The 13,996-nt window shown below is 52.4% G+C and overlaps 1 protein-coding gene across 1 annotated transcript; it reads left to right on the top strand.

The window, feature by feature from the left end:
* Positions 1-6,281: 6,281 nt before the first annotated feature.
* CCIN (calicin) lies at positions 6,282-8,236 on the top strand. Its single transcript, XM_036433373.2, has one exon. It carries the CDS (start codon positions 6,397-6,399, stop codon positions 8,161-8,163), a length of 1,767 nt encoding a protein of 588 aa, XP_036289266.1. The 5' UTR covers positions 6,282-6,396; the 3' UTR covers positions 8,164-8,236.
* The last annotated feature ends 5,760 nt before the right edge of the window (positions 8,237-13,996 follow it).

Below are 13,996 nucleotides of genomic sequence, written 5' to 3'. Positions count from 1 at the left end.
TTTCTTACGTGTCCTCTCCACCCCCGGACTTTTTTGTACTCCAAATGTCTGTGATACGGAGAAGCGAAGTTCACTGCCTGTGATCTTCCCGCCTTGGAATCCACTGGTGGTAGATATTGAAGACTATTAAACCCTCATTTAAATGTGACAATAAAACACGGCTTTCCACACACAGATAGTAAAGCAGCTCCCGTCAGAAACATGGTGCAGGCAGGGGTTCCATGTCACAGAACGACTGAGCGTTCTTTGTTACAAGACATGATGTCATCGGCATGACCCCTGAAGTTCTCGGGTGGGATTGCCAGAGAACAAATGGAGAAAAAAAGCTCCACTTCCTTGCATTTTTCTACCTTAAAAAAAACAGTGTTCTCCTCCCCACCACTACCACTCCCTGGATGCCCCCTCCCCCCATCTTTTTTTCTTAAAGCCCCCTGACATTTCATAGCTCCCTATGCATCCCGATTTCTGGGGAGCTGGGTTAGGCCTGAAACACACACACACCCACCCCACCCCACCCCCCCACCCCCCCGCTCCTCCACTCCCCACCCCCAATCTGCCAGGTGGCCCGGGGCCTATCATGGGAGAGAGCCCCGCCATGGCCTGGGCCCTCAGCCAGGCAGCCTCGGATGGATGAGGTCCGCGCTCAGGGAGGGTGACGTCACTCAGGCCCCAGAGGAAGCCCTCCGGCCGCTGCCCTCCCCGCACACAGGGCGGGAGCCAGGCTGTTCTGGCAGCTGCGGCTGCAGCTGTGGCTGCCGCTCGGTCCTGGAATGTGTGACGGGCCCCAATGCTCCCAGGAGATCTCCCACGCGGGGCTTAAGGTCGACAGTTTGGTTCTGAAGACCAGCATTCTCTTGTCCCTGAGGCCTCCGTCTTCATGCCGCTCATTCAGAGGCACTTTTCACAACCCTCATTCCTTCTCTCTGATGTCAGAGCATCCGTGTCTGCAGCTGGGCCGGGGCCTGCCCCTCGGCGGGAGCAAAGCGGGCCAAGGAGGCAGAGGGTCCGGAGAGGGGGTTCTGGGACCCCAACCTCACCCGGCACATTTCCTGGACCCGGGCTCCATCGCCCTCCTACCGTTCCCAGGCAGGCAGGCTCTCTCCTGCCTCCCTGCCTTCGCACATGCAGTTCCCTCCGTCTGGACTGCCCTTCCTCGGCCTTCCGGTCCCAGCCGGCTTTCTCTCCCCTGGAGGACCTTCCCCGAGTCCCTTGGGGCTGCCCCTGCACCCTGTGCCCACCGCGGTCACAGCCATGTTCTCGATGGTGCTCTCACGGGGCGGTGAGGTCTTGGGATGCTAGCTTTGTCTTTGTAGCCCTGCGCCTGGCTCAGTAAAGCCAGAAGGAAGGGAAGGAGGCAATCTCTTAGGATTGGAGACCATCTGAACCGTGAGCGCCTGGCACAGGCCCGGGCACGGAGCAAAGCCCGCTCCCTGCCTGCACCTCCTCCGGAGGCTGGACTCCAGCACCTTCTGCCTCATGCCACTTGCAGCCGGCTCAGGGGGCCTCTCTGTACCCACAGGCCTGAGTCCGCTGTCCGTGTGGAGGCAAGGTAATCACCCCGGGAGGCAGACGTGCCCGTGACTTCCTAAGGAGCTCGGTGCGTTTGGGGGGATTGGGAGAGAGGCCTCCATTCTCCCACCCAGGACTGTGACTGTGCATGCGCGCGAGGGCCTGAGGGCTGGCCTTGAGCGGGGGACTTCAGAGGGCTTCCACAGTGAGTACTTTCTGCAAACAGTGCCTTCCCTGATGGCCGTGACATAAGACAGATGGGAACTAGGCTGTGTGGGGCAAAGGGGTGCATGTGGAGGGCGCCTGGGAGCCGGCACCAGAGTCCCCTCTCCCCTGTAGCTCCGGGCCCAGGGAGATGGCACCGCCAAGCTCACTCCCTGCCGGCTGCCTCCATTTGAGCCTGGGCTCCAGCACCCGCTGCCTCATCCCATCCCATCGGGAGCCGGCTCAGAGGCCGTCTCCATGGCTGAGGGCCTGAGTCGCTTGCCCCTTTGGAGGCAAGGCACCCTCTTCTGAGTGAAGTGCCCAGCAGGGTGTCCCCGCAGTGTGTGGAGGACAGAGTAGAGGACTCCGGTCCTAGAGGCTGCGCACAGGTCCCAGCCATCAGGTCCCGGCTTGTGCCCCGAAGAGATCTCTGGTAATACAGCCACAGTCACAGATGCACAGAGGGCCCCGGAGCCTCCTGGGCTGGTGAACATGGGGACCACGCACATCCGCTGCAGAGACCGTCCTGATTCCCCTCCAGCTCTGCCCCATCCCAGGGGAGGGAAGGCCAGTGAGATGGGAATGATGTGCTGGCCTGGCTCCCAGTGGGCAGGGGCTGGGACTCGCTGAGACAGTTATTGAACTTCCTAAGAAACACCCTCCGCCCAGCACACACACATCTGGAACCGGCATGGCCGTGGCCCGAGGCCAGCCCCCGCCGGCCCCCCGCCCTCCGCTGGCTGGAGCCAGGAAACAGCTGATCAGAGGCGCTTTCCAGAGCGAAGAAAAGCAGACAAAAGAGCTGACTGAGCGGATGGGCGCTGACCTCACGCCTTTTATTGGGTTTCTTAAAGATGACAACGCCCACAAGTTCAATAACCGTGGAAGAGAGCCAGGTTCCAGGTCTCCTTTGCGGCCAGAGGGCAGCCGGAGGAGGCAGGAACCCTGGCTCCCAGCCAGCGCTGTGCGGTCCGAGGTGACCAAGGTCCTTGTCCTCTCTGGGCCCAGTCTGTCCAGCTGTCTGGCGTCTGGAACATGGATGGGTGTCTCCATGACGCATTCCTAGGCCCCGCTTTCTTTAATGGAGGGAAGCATTTGATGGGAGACCTACCTGCCCTGTAACAAAAGCAAAGGGGAACCACCACCTCCACCAAAATGCCCCCAAGGCTGCAGGGTATGGGGGGCGGGGGGGGGGGGGGGGGGAAGCAGCAGGTGAAGCAGTAGGACCTGACCCTCCCAACCCCTGCTCTTGGGTACAAATGCCCCAGGACAGTGGTCAGCGAACTCATTAGTCAGCAGAGCCAAATAACAACAGTGCAATGATAGAAATTTCTTTTGAGAGCCTATTCATTTATTTATTTATTTATTTATTTTTATTGAGTTTTTACAGAGAGGAAGAGAGAGGGATAGAAAGCTAGAAACATTGATGAGAGAGAAACATTGACCAGCTGCCTCCTGAACATCCCCCACCGGGCATGTGCCCGCAGCCAATGTACATGCCCTTGACCGGAATCGAACCCGGAACCTTTCAGTCTGCAGGCCAACGCTCTATCCACTGAGCAAAACCGGTTTCGGGGAGAGCCAATTTTTTTTAACTTAAACTTCTTTTAAAAAATATATATATTTTATTGATTTTGTACAGAGAGGAAGGGAGAGATAGTTAGAAACATCGATGAGAGAGAATCATCGATCAGCTGCCTCTTGCACACCCCCTACTGGGGATATGCCCGCAACCAAGGCACATGCCCTTGACCGGAATCGAACCCGGGACCTTTCAGTCCGCAGGCCGACGCTCTATCCATTGAGCCAAACCGGTTTCGGCATAACTTAAACTTCTTCTAACGCCACTTCTTCAAAATAGACTCTCCCAGGCCGTGGTATTTTGTGGAAGAGGCCAAAGAGCTTCAGTTTGCCGACCATGGTGACCCCAGGAGGTAAGGGCAGGCCTGGGGGGGCCAATGGGCATGCAAAGGTGTTTGGCATTAACACCAAGAGGCCTCATCCTCCGCCCAAGTCTTGCGAGATCAGGGCTGGAGAAACAATTAGAGCTCAATTATTCTCACAGGCGGAACCTGAAGTCCCAGCCGCCTTCCCCTGGGAAAAGAGGCGCTAGCCTGGTGCAGACGGGTACCTCTGGAGACCGCGCGCCTCTGTCCCCACCTGGGACCCAGGCGAAAGAATTCGGCATGAAAAGGTAGGCACTTTTCAGTGACTTTCAAATTATCCAGTGCCAAAACGAAGAAGAGGCCCGGTCCGGAAAGAGAGGCTGGGGGAGAGGCCGTGGATAATGAGAACTGGGCTGCCCCGGCCAAGGGAGAGCTGCAGGCCTGCTCCCACCCCCAAGGCTCCCCAGCGGGGCGCTGAGGCCGCGCGGAGGGCCGGGAGGGGGGCTCCGGGCGGTGGGCGGAGATCGGGGCGGCCCCGGTCCGCTCTGCTCCTGCAGCCTCAGCCAGCTCCGCACCCGCCTCCCTCCGGGCTGCAGTGGGGGCTCCCCGAGTTCCCGCAGCGTCTCTACCAGGGATCAGCAAACCGCGGCTCGCGAGCCACGTGCGGCTCTTTGGCCCCTTGAGCCTGGCTCTTCCACAAAATATCACGGACAGCGAAATTGAAACTTCGTGGCCCATGGGCAGACGTCGGTTTTCGGCTCTCGAAAGAAATGTCCGTCGTTGTACTGTTGATATTTGGCTCTGTTGACTAATGAGTTTGCCGACCACTGGTCTATACCGAGGAGGGATCCATGTCAGCCGAACCTTCCGAGGGCCGCACCCAGGCCAGCCCTGGGGGGGTCCCCAGCTCAACACGCGCGCGGGGCGGGGTGTGGAGGGTGGACGCCTCCCCCTGAGACGGCTGCCCCCGGCCTCGGGGTCCTGCGCACCGCCCGGGGCTGGGTACCCCGTCTGTAACGCGGACACGGGTCTGTGTACGGTGAGCGGAGGAGGCCCCGGCATTCCCATCCGGCAGCCCAGCGGAAGAGGGGAACCCCCACGGCTTTTCGCATCCCGGAGCGGGGTGCAGCGGAGCCCACACAGGCCGGAGATGGCCCTCCGGCGCCCCCGTGTGGCCGCCGGCGGCTCAGGGAGCCTGCCCTAAAGGATGGGCACTTTCCAGACTTTCTAACGGTATTCACGCAGGAAGGAGCCAGGAGTGCCGTGCTTGGCTGGACTAACATCATCTTAACAAAATAAGGACGGCTAGCATTTAGCATTCATTGAACGTTTGCTACCAGCCACACACCGTGCCTAATATTCTCATTTAAACGAGTTTCTCATTTTCACTCAATACTCTTAGCCCCATCTCACATGAATGGGCAACTCGGAAAGAGCTGACCCATGACAGACCCCAACGTTTTGCAACTAGAGACTTGGAAATGTGGGGTGAGTGTCCCAGTCTGCTGTGGAGCTGAGGTCATCAGAGCTTCAGAGTCCCGTCTGTCGTCGTCATCGTCGTCGTCGTCATCGTCGCCCCCCCCCCCCTTCATCCCTAGTACCTGGCCAGCTCCGCATCCAGTAAGCGGCCCCCGTCTCTCCCTCTGTGAGAAGGAATGGCATCTCTGGCCACAGACGTCAGCGCTGGTCTTCTCTGCTGCCTGGGAGCCTTGCCCAAGAAAGACACTTGAAGGCCTAAGAACCAGAGACAGGGAAAGCTGAGGAGTTGGGAGCTGCCTGGGAGAGTGGAAAGAGTCCCAGGTTACAGAGGGTGGGTTCTGGGTCCTGCTCTGCTTCCAACTCGCTATGAATCTTGGGCAAGTCCCCTCTCTCCCCTGGGCCCGTTTCCCTCTGTGCAATGGGAGCATTCCTCTAGACCAGTGGTTCTCCACCTTCCTAATGCCTCGAACTTTTTAATGCAGTTCCTCATGTTGTGGTGACCCCCAACATAAATTATTTTCACTGCTATTTCATAACTGTAATGTTGCCACTGTTATGAATCATAATGTAAATGTCTGTTTTCTGATGGTCTTAGGCCAGGGGTGGGCAAATTCATTAGTCAACAGAGCGGCAAACCGCAGCTCACGAGCCGCAGTTTGCCGACCACTGTCTCAGACGACCCTGCTAGTAGTTCTCAACCTGTGCATCAGGACCCGCAGGTTGAGAACCGCTGCTGTAGAGCCTAAGACCACCGGAAAACACCGATATTTACATATTTACGATTCATTAACACTAGCAAAATGACAGTTATGAAGTAGCAACGAAAATAATTTTATGGTTGGGGGTCACCACAACATGAGGAACTGAATTAAAGAGTCTCGGCATTAGAGAGGTTGAGAACCACTGCTCTAGACGATCTAATAATCCTTTTCCTTCCCCCAACTTCCCTTACCCCTCCCTACACCACCCCATCCAGGGTGGCTCTGACATTCCAGAAGCAGCCTTCAATTGAAGTTTGAAGGTTCCAGGTCGGAGTTGCAACCCTGGTTTCCTTCTGAACACCGGGCCCTCAGCGGCACCAGGACCTAGCAGGGTATTTGCTCTTGGCAGGTTGGAGCCGTAAGAGGGGAGAAAGGCCTCAGGGGGGACCTGCATTGTGATGACCTCGTGCACTCTATGACATCATCCCCTCTCCCACACCCACTCCTCCCTGGTCAGCTGCTCTGCAAACAGCCATCAATTTGAATCCCAAAGGCCTGAGAAAGTCTGTTCTCCAGTACCTGCTGCTGCTCTCCTGCCTCAGACCGCAGGACGCACCATGAAATTGGAATTCACGGAGAAAAACTACAACAGCTTTGTGCTGCAGAACCTGAACAAACAGAGGAAGCGCAAAGAGTACTGGGACATGGCCCTGACCGTGGACCACCACGTCTTCTTCGCCCACCAGAACGTGCTGGCCGCCGTCTCCCCGCTGGTGAAGAGCCTCATCTCCAGCAACGACATGAAGACCACCAACGAGCTCTTCATCACCATCGACCCCAACTACCTGAGCCCAGCCACGGTGGAGCAGCTGCTGGACTACTTCTACAGCGGCAAGGTGGTCATCTCCGAGCAGAACGTGGAGGAGCTCCTGCGCGGGGCCCAGTACTTCAGCACCCCGCGCCTCCGGATCCACTGCAGCGACTTTCTGATCAAGTCCATCCGGCGAGCCAACTGCTTGCACTACCTCTTCCTGGCCGAGCTGTTCGAGCTCAAGGAGGTGTCGGACTTGGCCTACTCCGGCATCCGTGACAACTTCCACTACTGGGTCAGCCCCGAGGGCTGCGCGCACTTCATGCGCTGCCCGCCGGCCATCTTCGGCCGCCTCCTGCGGGACGAGAACCTGCACGTGCTCAACGAGGACCAGGCCCTCAGCGCGCTCATCAGCTGGGTGTACTTCCGGAAGGATGAGCGGGAGAAGTACTTCAAGAAGTTCTTCATGTACATCAACCTCAACGCCGTCTCCAACAAGACGCTGACCTTCGCCTGCAACAAGCTCATGGGGATGGAGAACAGCTCGGCTCACGCCACCATGATCGAGAGCGTCCTGGTGGACCGCAAGCAGGAGAAGCCGTGCAGCCTGCTGAGCTACCAGCGGAAAGGGGCCCTGCTGGACTCCGTGGTCATCCTCGGCGGCCAGAAGGCCCAGGGCAAGTTCAACGACGGCGTCTTTGCCTACATCATACAGGAGAACCTGTGGCTGAAGCTCTCCGAGATGCCCTACCGGGCGGCGGCACTGAGCGCCACCTCTGCCGGCCGCTACATCTACATCTCCGGCGGCACCACGGAGCAGATTTCGGGGCTGAAGACGGCGTGGCGGTATGACATGGATGACAACTCCTGGACCAAGCTGCCCGACCTCCCCATCGGGCTGGTGTTCCACACCATGGTGACCTGCGGGGGGACGGTGTACTCCGTGGGCGGGAGCATCGCCCCGCGGCGGTACGTCTCCAACATCTACCGCTACGACGAGCGCAAGGAGGCCTGGTACCTGGCGGGAAAGATGAGCATCCCCATGGACGGGACGGCCGTGATCACCAAGGGCGACCGGAACCTGTACATCGTCACGGGGCGGTGCCTGGTGAAGGGCTACATTTCCCGGGTCGGGGTGGTGGACTGCTTTGACACCAACACGGGGGACGTCGTCCAGTGCATCACCTTCCCCATCGAGTTCAACCACCGGCCCCTGCTCTCCTTCGACCAGGACAACAACCTCTGCGTGCACAGCCACCGGCAGAGCGTGGAGATCAACCTGCAGAAGATCAAAGCCAACAAGACCACCACCACGGTGCCCCTCCTGCCCAACTGCTGTCCCTTGGACGTGTCCCACGCTATCTGCTCCATTGGGGACAGCAAGGTCTTCGTCTGCGGGGGCATCACCACGGCCAGCGACGTCCAGACCAAGGACTACACCATCAACCCCAATGCCTACTTGCTGGACCAAAAGACGGGCGAGTGGAAGATCGTGGCCCCCCCGCCCGAGGCGCTGGACTGTCCTGCCTGCTGTCTAGCCAAGCTACCTTGCAAGATTCTTCAAAGGATTTAAGCCACTTTCTAAGTGGGAGAAATACGTAAATGCATTATTATTCGCCATTTAATGAGAGAGGGAAAGAAAGGAAGATGGTCTTGTTGGTTCCTTCTTTGTGTTCCAGTCTGTGTTCACCCTGAAGGCGGAGGTTCTGGGCCTCCCGTGGGTGGAAATCCAGGGCCGCTCTGTCCCTGGAGGGATGCAAGCTGAGGCTGAGGAGTCCCTGGCGGGTAGCACGGAGGCATGTCCCGGGCACCCGCTCCCAGTGGGTGGAAATTCGGAGTCACTGTGTCACTGGGGGTTTCCAACCTGAGGCGGAAGGGGTGGGGGGCGGGGGGTGAGAATGTGTCCTGGGAACTGGCCAAGATGATAGCTGGAAAGCCCCCTGTTCTATAACCCTGTAGTCAACTTGCAGGCATCTGCTAGACCAGCGGTCACTGACGGGTGGTCCGAGGACCAATGACGGTCCGTGAGGTCTGAAAGGTGGGCGACCTCTGGGCTAGACTGACAGGTAAAGCATTGGTTTCGTTGGGAGGTCTAAGACTCCTCCAACACTCACTTCTTTGGAGTCAGTCCAGAAGGCAGGGGAGGTCCAACCCCAGCTCAGGGAGAAATGCCTCCTGGGTAGGGAGGAGGAAGGCCATAGATATGGGCCTTGCTTGGGGCGGGGGTGGGGGTGGGGCATAGGGAATGGGTGGGGGGGGGCAGATGAATGTAGAAGATGAGGGAGGGGAAAGCAGGGTGTTTTTTGTTTGTTTGTTTTTCACCAGGAAGTTATGGTGTGTCTGGGTATCATTTGGGGGAAAAATACAATTATGTTCAATAAGCAAGGCTTATTGAAAACTTTCTCCAGAAATATGAGGCCTGAGGGACTGGGAAGAGAAGCCAGTAAAGGGAGGAGAAAGAAACCTATCTTTTGGAGAAAAGCTTGGGGAAGAGGCGAAGTGACAGGCTGAGCGAGACGGGATGGTATAGTCATTGGTTATGGTCGCTGGGGACAGATGGGCTAGCTCAAATACCAGTTCCATCACTTACTGGGTAATCCTGGGCAAGTTACTAAACATCACTATGCCTTCATTTCCTTGCCTGCACCAGGCAGATGATAGGAGTGCCAGCTTCACAGGATGATGTGAAGTTTAAGTGAGTTACAACATGCAGAATGCTTAGGACAGTCCCTGGCAAATATTAAAAAGTTGCTACAGCAGGACTTTAAGAAAATTGTCTTTATTGTTGAAAGTATTACAGTCCCCTTTTCCCTCCATTGACCCCCTCCACCACACTCCTGCCCCCACCAGGCCTTCACCACCACTATTGTCTATGTCCATAAGTTATGCATATATGTTCATATATGCAAATAATTCTTTGGTTAATCTTCCCCTATCCCCACCCCATTGCAACCTTCCTTCTGAGATTTGTCAGTCTGTTTCCTGCTTCTACAAAGGATGAGACAAGGGTCCAGGTTCTTGGGCCCTTCTATTACGTTAGGTTCCATAAGATGCTTTTTGAAACTTCCTACCTCAAAGCCTTGGTGAACTTCCTTCCATTCTAACTACCTCTGTTTCCCTTTTTTCATTCATTTATGTACTTACATAGAATCCTCAACAATTTAGAAGAAACAGACCAAGTCTTTGAATACCAAATGCAATCCTCATTCATCCATTCACCTCATTCATTCATGAATTTACTTAACCTCTCAACACACACACACACACACACACACACACACACACGCACGCGCACGCACACACACACACACACACACACACTCACTCAGTGAGTCCTCTCTCTAGGCCAGAACCTTGGACTTCACTGCTGACCCCTTCTCCCCTGGAACTTGCCTCCCATTTCTCAGTTCTCCAATCCTGGGAAGCCCCCACCTCTTCTCGCCTCACTGCATCCCCCCAGCTAGAGGAATGGGTCTTATAGATCCATGCAACTAAGCCCAGCTGCCCCGGTCCCCAGCCCACTGGGCTTCGCTGACCATGGAGTCACCTCTGCCTGACTCTGGATGCCATTCCCCACAGCTGACTCTCCAACCCTCCGGTGTCCTGGAGTCCCACGGCTTCCCTCTCTTCCTTCTCAGCCACTTATCTCTCATCCTGCCCCCAGACCTCCAGAGAGACTCGATCTCCATAAACAGTCCCGTGTGCACCATACATCTCTCCAGGGCGTTGGCTTCTTCTCTGAGCCTCAGAGAAAGAGGTGCCCTTCCTCAGTTCCATGTGGATCCTTCCTGCTCCTCACAACTTCTCAGGCTCCCAGTTCCCTCCCTACACCCCCTTCCTGCTTTCTTCTCTCCGTCCCATACCTCTTCTCGAGTTTCTCTGATCCTGACAACAAACCCGCTTCAGCTCTACGGTCTACCTTTAGCTATTTGCCCATTTCTTTCCTCGGTTGCGCTTCCTAATGTTGTCTATGCTCTCTGGCTCCTGATCGGACTCTAAACCACTCAGGCTGGCTTCTGTTCCCACCATGCCACCAGATTGCCTGATGATGACACTGTGCTGTTTGGCCTTTTTCTCAGTATTAGTTCTTTTCCTTGCCATACTAGGCAGTACTGACCATGCTCATCTGCAGCAGAACCACTGGGGTGCTTGCTAAAATAGATCTTTAGCACTGTGGAATTATAATTTTTTAAATATATATATTTTATTGATTTTTTTTTTTTTTTTTTTTTTTTTTTTTTTTTTTTACAGAGAGGAAGGGAGAAGGATAGAGAGAAACATCCATCAGCTGCCTCCTGCACACTCCCCACTGGTTATGTGCCCAAGGTACATGAACCAAGGTACATGCCCTTGACCAGAATCAAACCCGGGACCCTTGAGTCCACAGGCCGATGCTCTATCCACTGAGCCAAACCAGTTAGGGCTGGAATGATAATTTGATATATTTACCAATGTAGTCATTCCTTCTTCCTTCTTTTCCAACTCATTGAGCTACCCGGCCAGGGCTGGTTCTGTAGATTTTTGTCACAGGAGAGGTCAAGTCCCCAACTATAATTGTGGATTTGTGTGTTTCTCTTTTAAGTTCTGTCAGCTTTTGCTTCATGTATTTTGAGGTCATTGTTGCTACTTACATTTACGTTCAGGATTGTAATGTCTTCTTGGTGAATTGATTGTTTAATTATTATGTAATATGTCCCTTTATCCCTTGTAATTTTCCTTGCTTTGAGTCTACTTTGTCTGGTATTAATGTTTCTATTCTTTTACTTTTACCCTATCAATACTAGTAGCATTACATTGGAAGTGAGTTTCTTGTAGGCAGAATATAATTGTTTGTTTTGTTATTCATTCTAACTACCTCTGTTTTTTTATTGGTATGTTTAAAATAGTTACATTTAATGCAATTATCGATATATTTGGATTTAAGTCTTCTAGTTTATTATTTGTTTTGCCACTTATTTTTTTCCCTCCTCCTCCTCCTCCTTCTCCTCCCACTCCCCCCCCCACACACACACCTCCTCTTCCTCCCAACTGCCCCAGTCCCCAGCTCTCCAAGCTTAGCTGACATCTCCATTTTCCTGGGGGTCTATCCAGGAATTTATTTATTTATTTATTTTCTAGTTCTAACATTTCCATAGAAAATATTTCCTATTTATTTGCTGAAACCTTTTGGTTTTCCATCTATTCCAAGGGTATTTGCAATTATTTGTTAGAGCATTTTTTTTTTATAATGGCTGCATAAAGGTCTTTGTCAGGTAATTCCAATATATAAGTCATCTTGGCATTGACATGTGTTGTCTCTTTATTTGTGAATGGAAGTTTTCCTGGTTATTCATATGCCAGGTAATTCTAGGTTGCATCTTGAACATTTTGAACATTATGACCTGAGACTTTGGGTCTTATTTAAATCCAATGAAGAATGTTGATATTTTTGTATTAGCATGAAACTGACCTAATTAGGCTCAGGACATTACTGTAGTTCCAACTGACTTGGAACTGTGATTAGAATTTCGTTTCAGTTTTCAAAGACTTTGCAACGGGGTTCTGACCTGTCCCATGTGTGCGCCCCCCAGTGGCTAGTCTGGGACCTGAATGACGTCTCCAAGTCTTTTATATGCTGATGAAGACCAGATCAACCTAAAGGTGTCAAGTTCTAAAGGAGTTTATAAATAATATTATGTGATTCATTCTATGATCTCCCTTATTTATTCCGTTCCCTGGGGTTCCTCTTCTTAGCTCTCTAGCCAGAAAGCTAGAGCTTTACTTAGCCCACTCTGCCATGCACTTCCAGAACCTTGCCGGTGTCCGACGCCAAGTGGCAGGAGGATAAAAATATGGTGAACTCATTACCAGTTCAGAGCTTCATAATTTGGGGTTCTTCCCCAATTCACCTGCCACTGTGCACTTTTCAAAGTTCTCAGAAGCTCCTGCTTCCTGCGTTCTGGCTGGGCTTCAATGCTGCTCTCACTGGGAAAGGCAGGGGGAAGGTGCTTCCCCGTCCCACTCCCACCCAGCGGTTACACCCCTTCTCACGAATAAGCTCGCCAATAACTTTCCTTTCTCTTGTTGTTTTTGTGAAGTTTTATGAAATGAGTTGAGGAGTATGTCCTCCTTTTTAAAATGCTCTGGAAGAATCTGTAAGACTGGAATTTTCACTAATGAAACCAAATGGAGTGTGTGTGTGTGTGTGTGAGGGGGGGTAGGTGTTTTGTTTTTGTTTTTAATTGATTTCAGAGGGGGGAAGGAAGAGAGAGGGGGAGGGAGAAGAAGAGAAAGACATGGATGTGACAGAGAAACATTGATTGGTTGCCTCCAGCACGCATCTCGACCAGAAATCAAACCCACAATGTGGGTAGGTGCCCTGACCATGAATAAAAACACCTTTTGGTGTACCAGACAGCACTTCATCCAACTGAGCCACACCAGCAAGGGCTGTAGGAAGATTTTAACTTATTAAATTGTTTTTACTACTCAGGAATATTCAATTCTATGTCTCCTGCTATTTTTAAGTTGTCTTTTTCTAGAAATTTCTCTGTTTCATTAAAATGTTTGGTCATTAACATATATTCTCTTATAATCTTTATAATGTCTTTAAATTTTTCAGTGATCCCATTTTTCTTTCTTTCTTTTTTTAAAAAAATATATCTATGACTTCAATCAAGAAATATATTTATTTTTATTTTTGGTTGATAAATATTGAGAAGTCTTTTTAAAAAATATATTTTATTGATTTTGTACAGAGAGGAAGGGAGAGAGATACAGAGTTAGAAACATCAATGAGAGAGAGACATCGATCAGCTGCCTCTTGCACACCCCCTACTGGGGATATGCCCACAACCAAGGTATTAATACATGCTCTTGACCAGAATCCAAACCGGGACCCTTCAGTCCCCAAGCCGACGCTCTATCCATTGAGCCAAACCGGTTTCGGCCCATTTTTATTTCTGATTTTGAATTTTTAGAAAACTTTGATCAGTCTCACACAAGTGTCTTTATGACTCCAAATAGGCAATAGTTCCTTAGATATTATTCCAAAAACATAAGTAACCATCATTCAAATTTAAAACTTTTCTTCAAAGGACACCATTAAAGTGAAATGTCACAAATTGAGGAAATATTTGAAAACCACATTTTTGAAATGATACTTGTATTAGAATATATAAAGAACTTTTACAACTCAACAATTAAAGGCAAAATAAAACCCCTGACAATTAAAAAATGGGCAAAGGATCTGAGACAAGACACACATAATCAAAAATCATATAAAAAGATGCTCCAGCCCTAACCAGTTTGGCTCAGTGGTAGAGCATCGGCCTTCAGACTAAAAGGTCCCAGGTTCAATTCGGGTCAAGGGCATGTACACTGGTTGCGGGCACATATCTGGTAGGGGGTGTGCAGGAAGCAGTTGA

This window comes from Pipistrellus kuhlii, unplaced genomic scaffold, assembly GCF_014108245.1.
Source record: "Pipistrellus kuhlii isolate mPipKuh1 unplaced genomic scaffold, mPipKuh1.p scaffold_m20_p_12, whole genome shotgun sequence".
NCBI classification, from domain to species: Eukaryota; Metazoa; Chordata; class Mammalia; order Chiroptera; family Vespertilionidae; genus Pipistrellus; species Pipistrellus kuhlii.
This window is presented reverse-complemented; position numbering and strand designations above follow the sequence as displayed.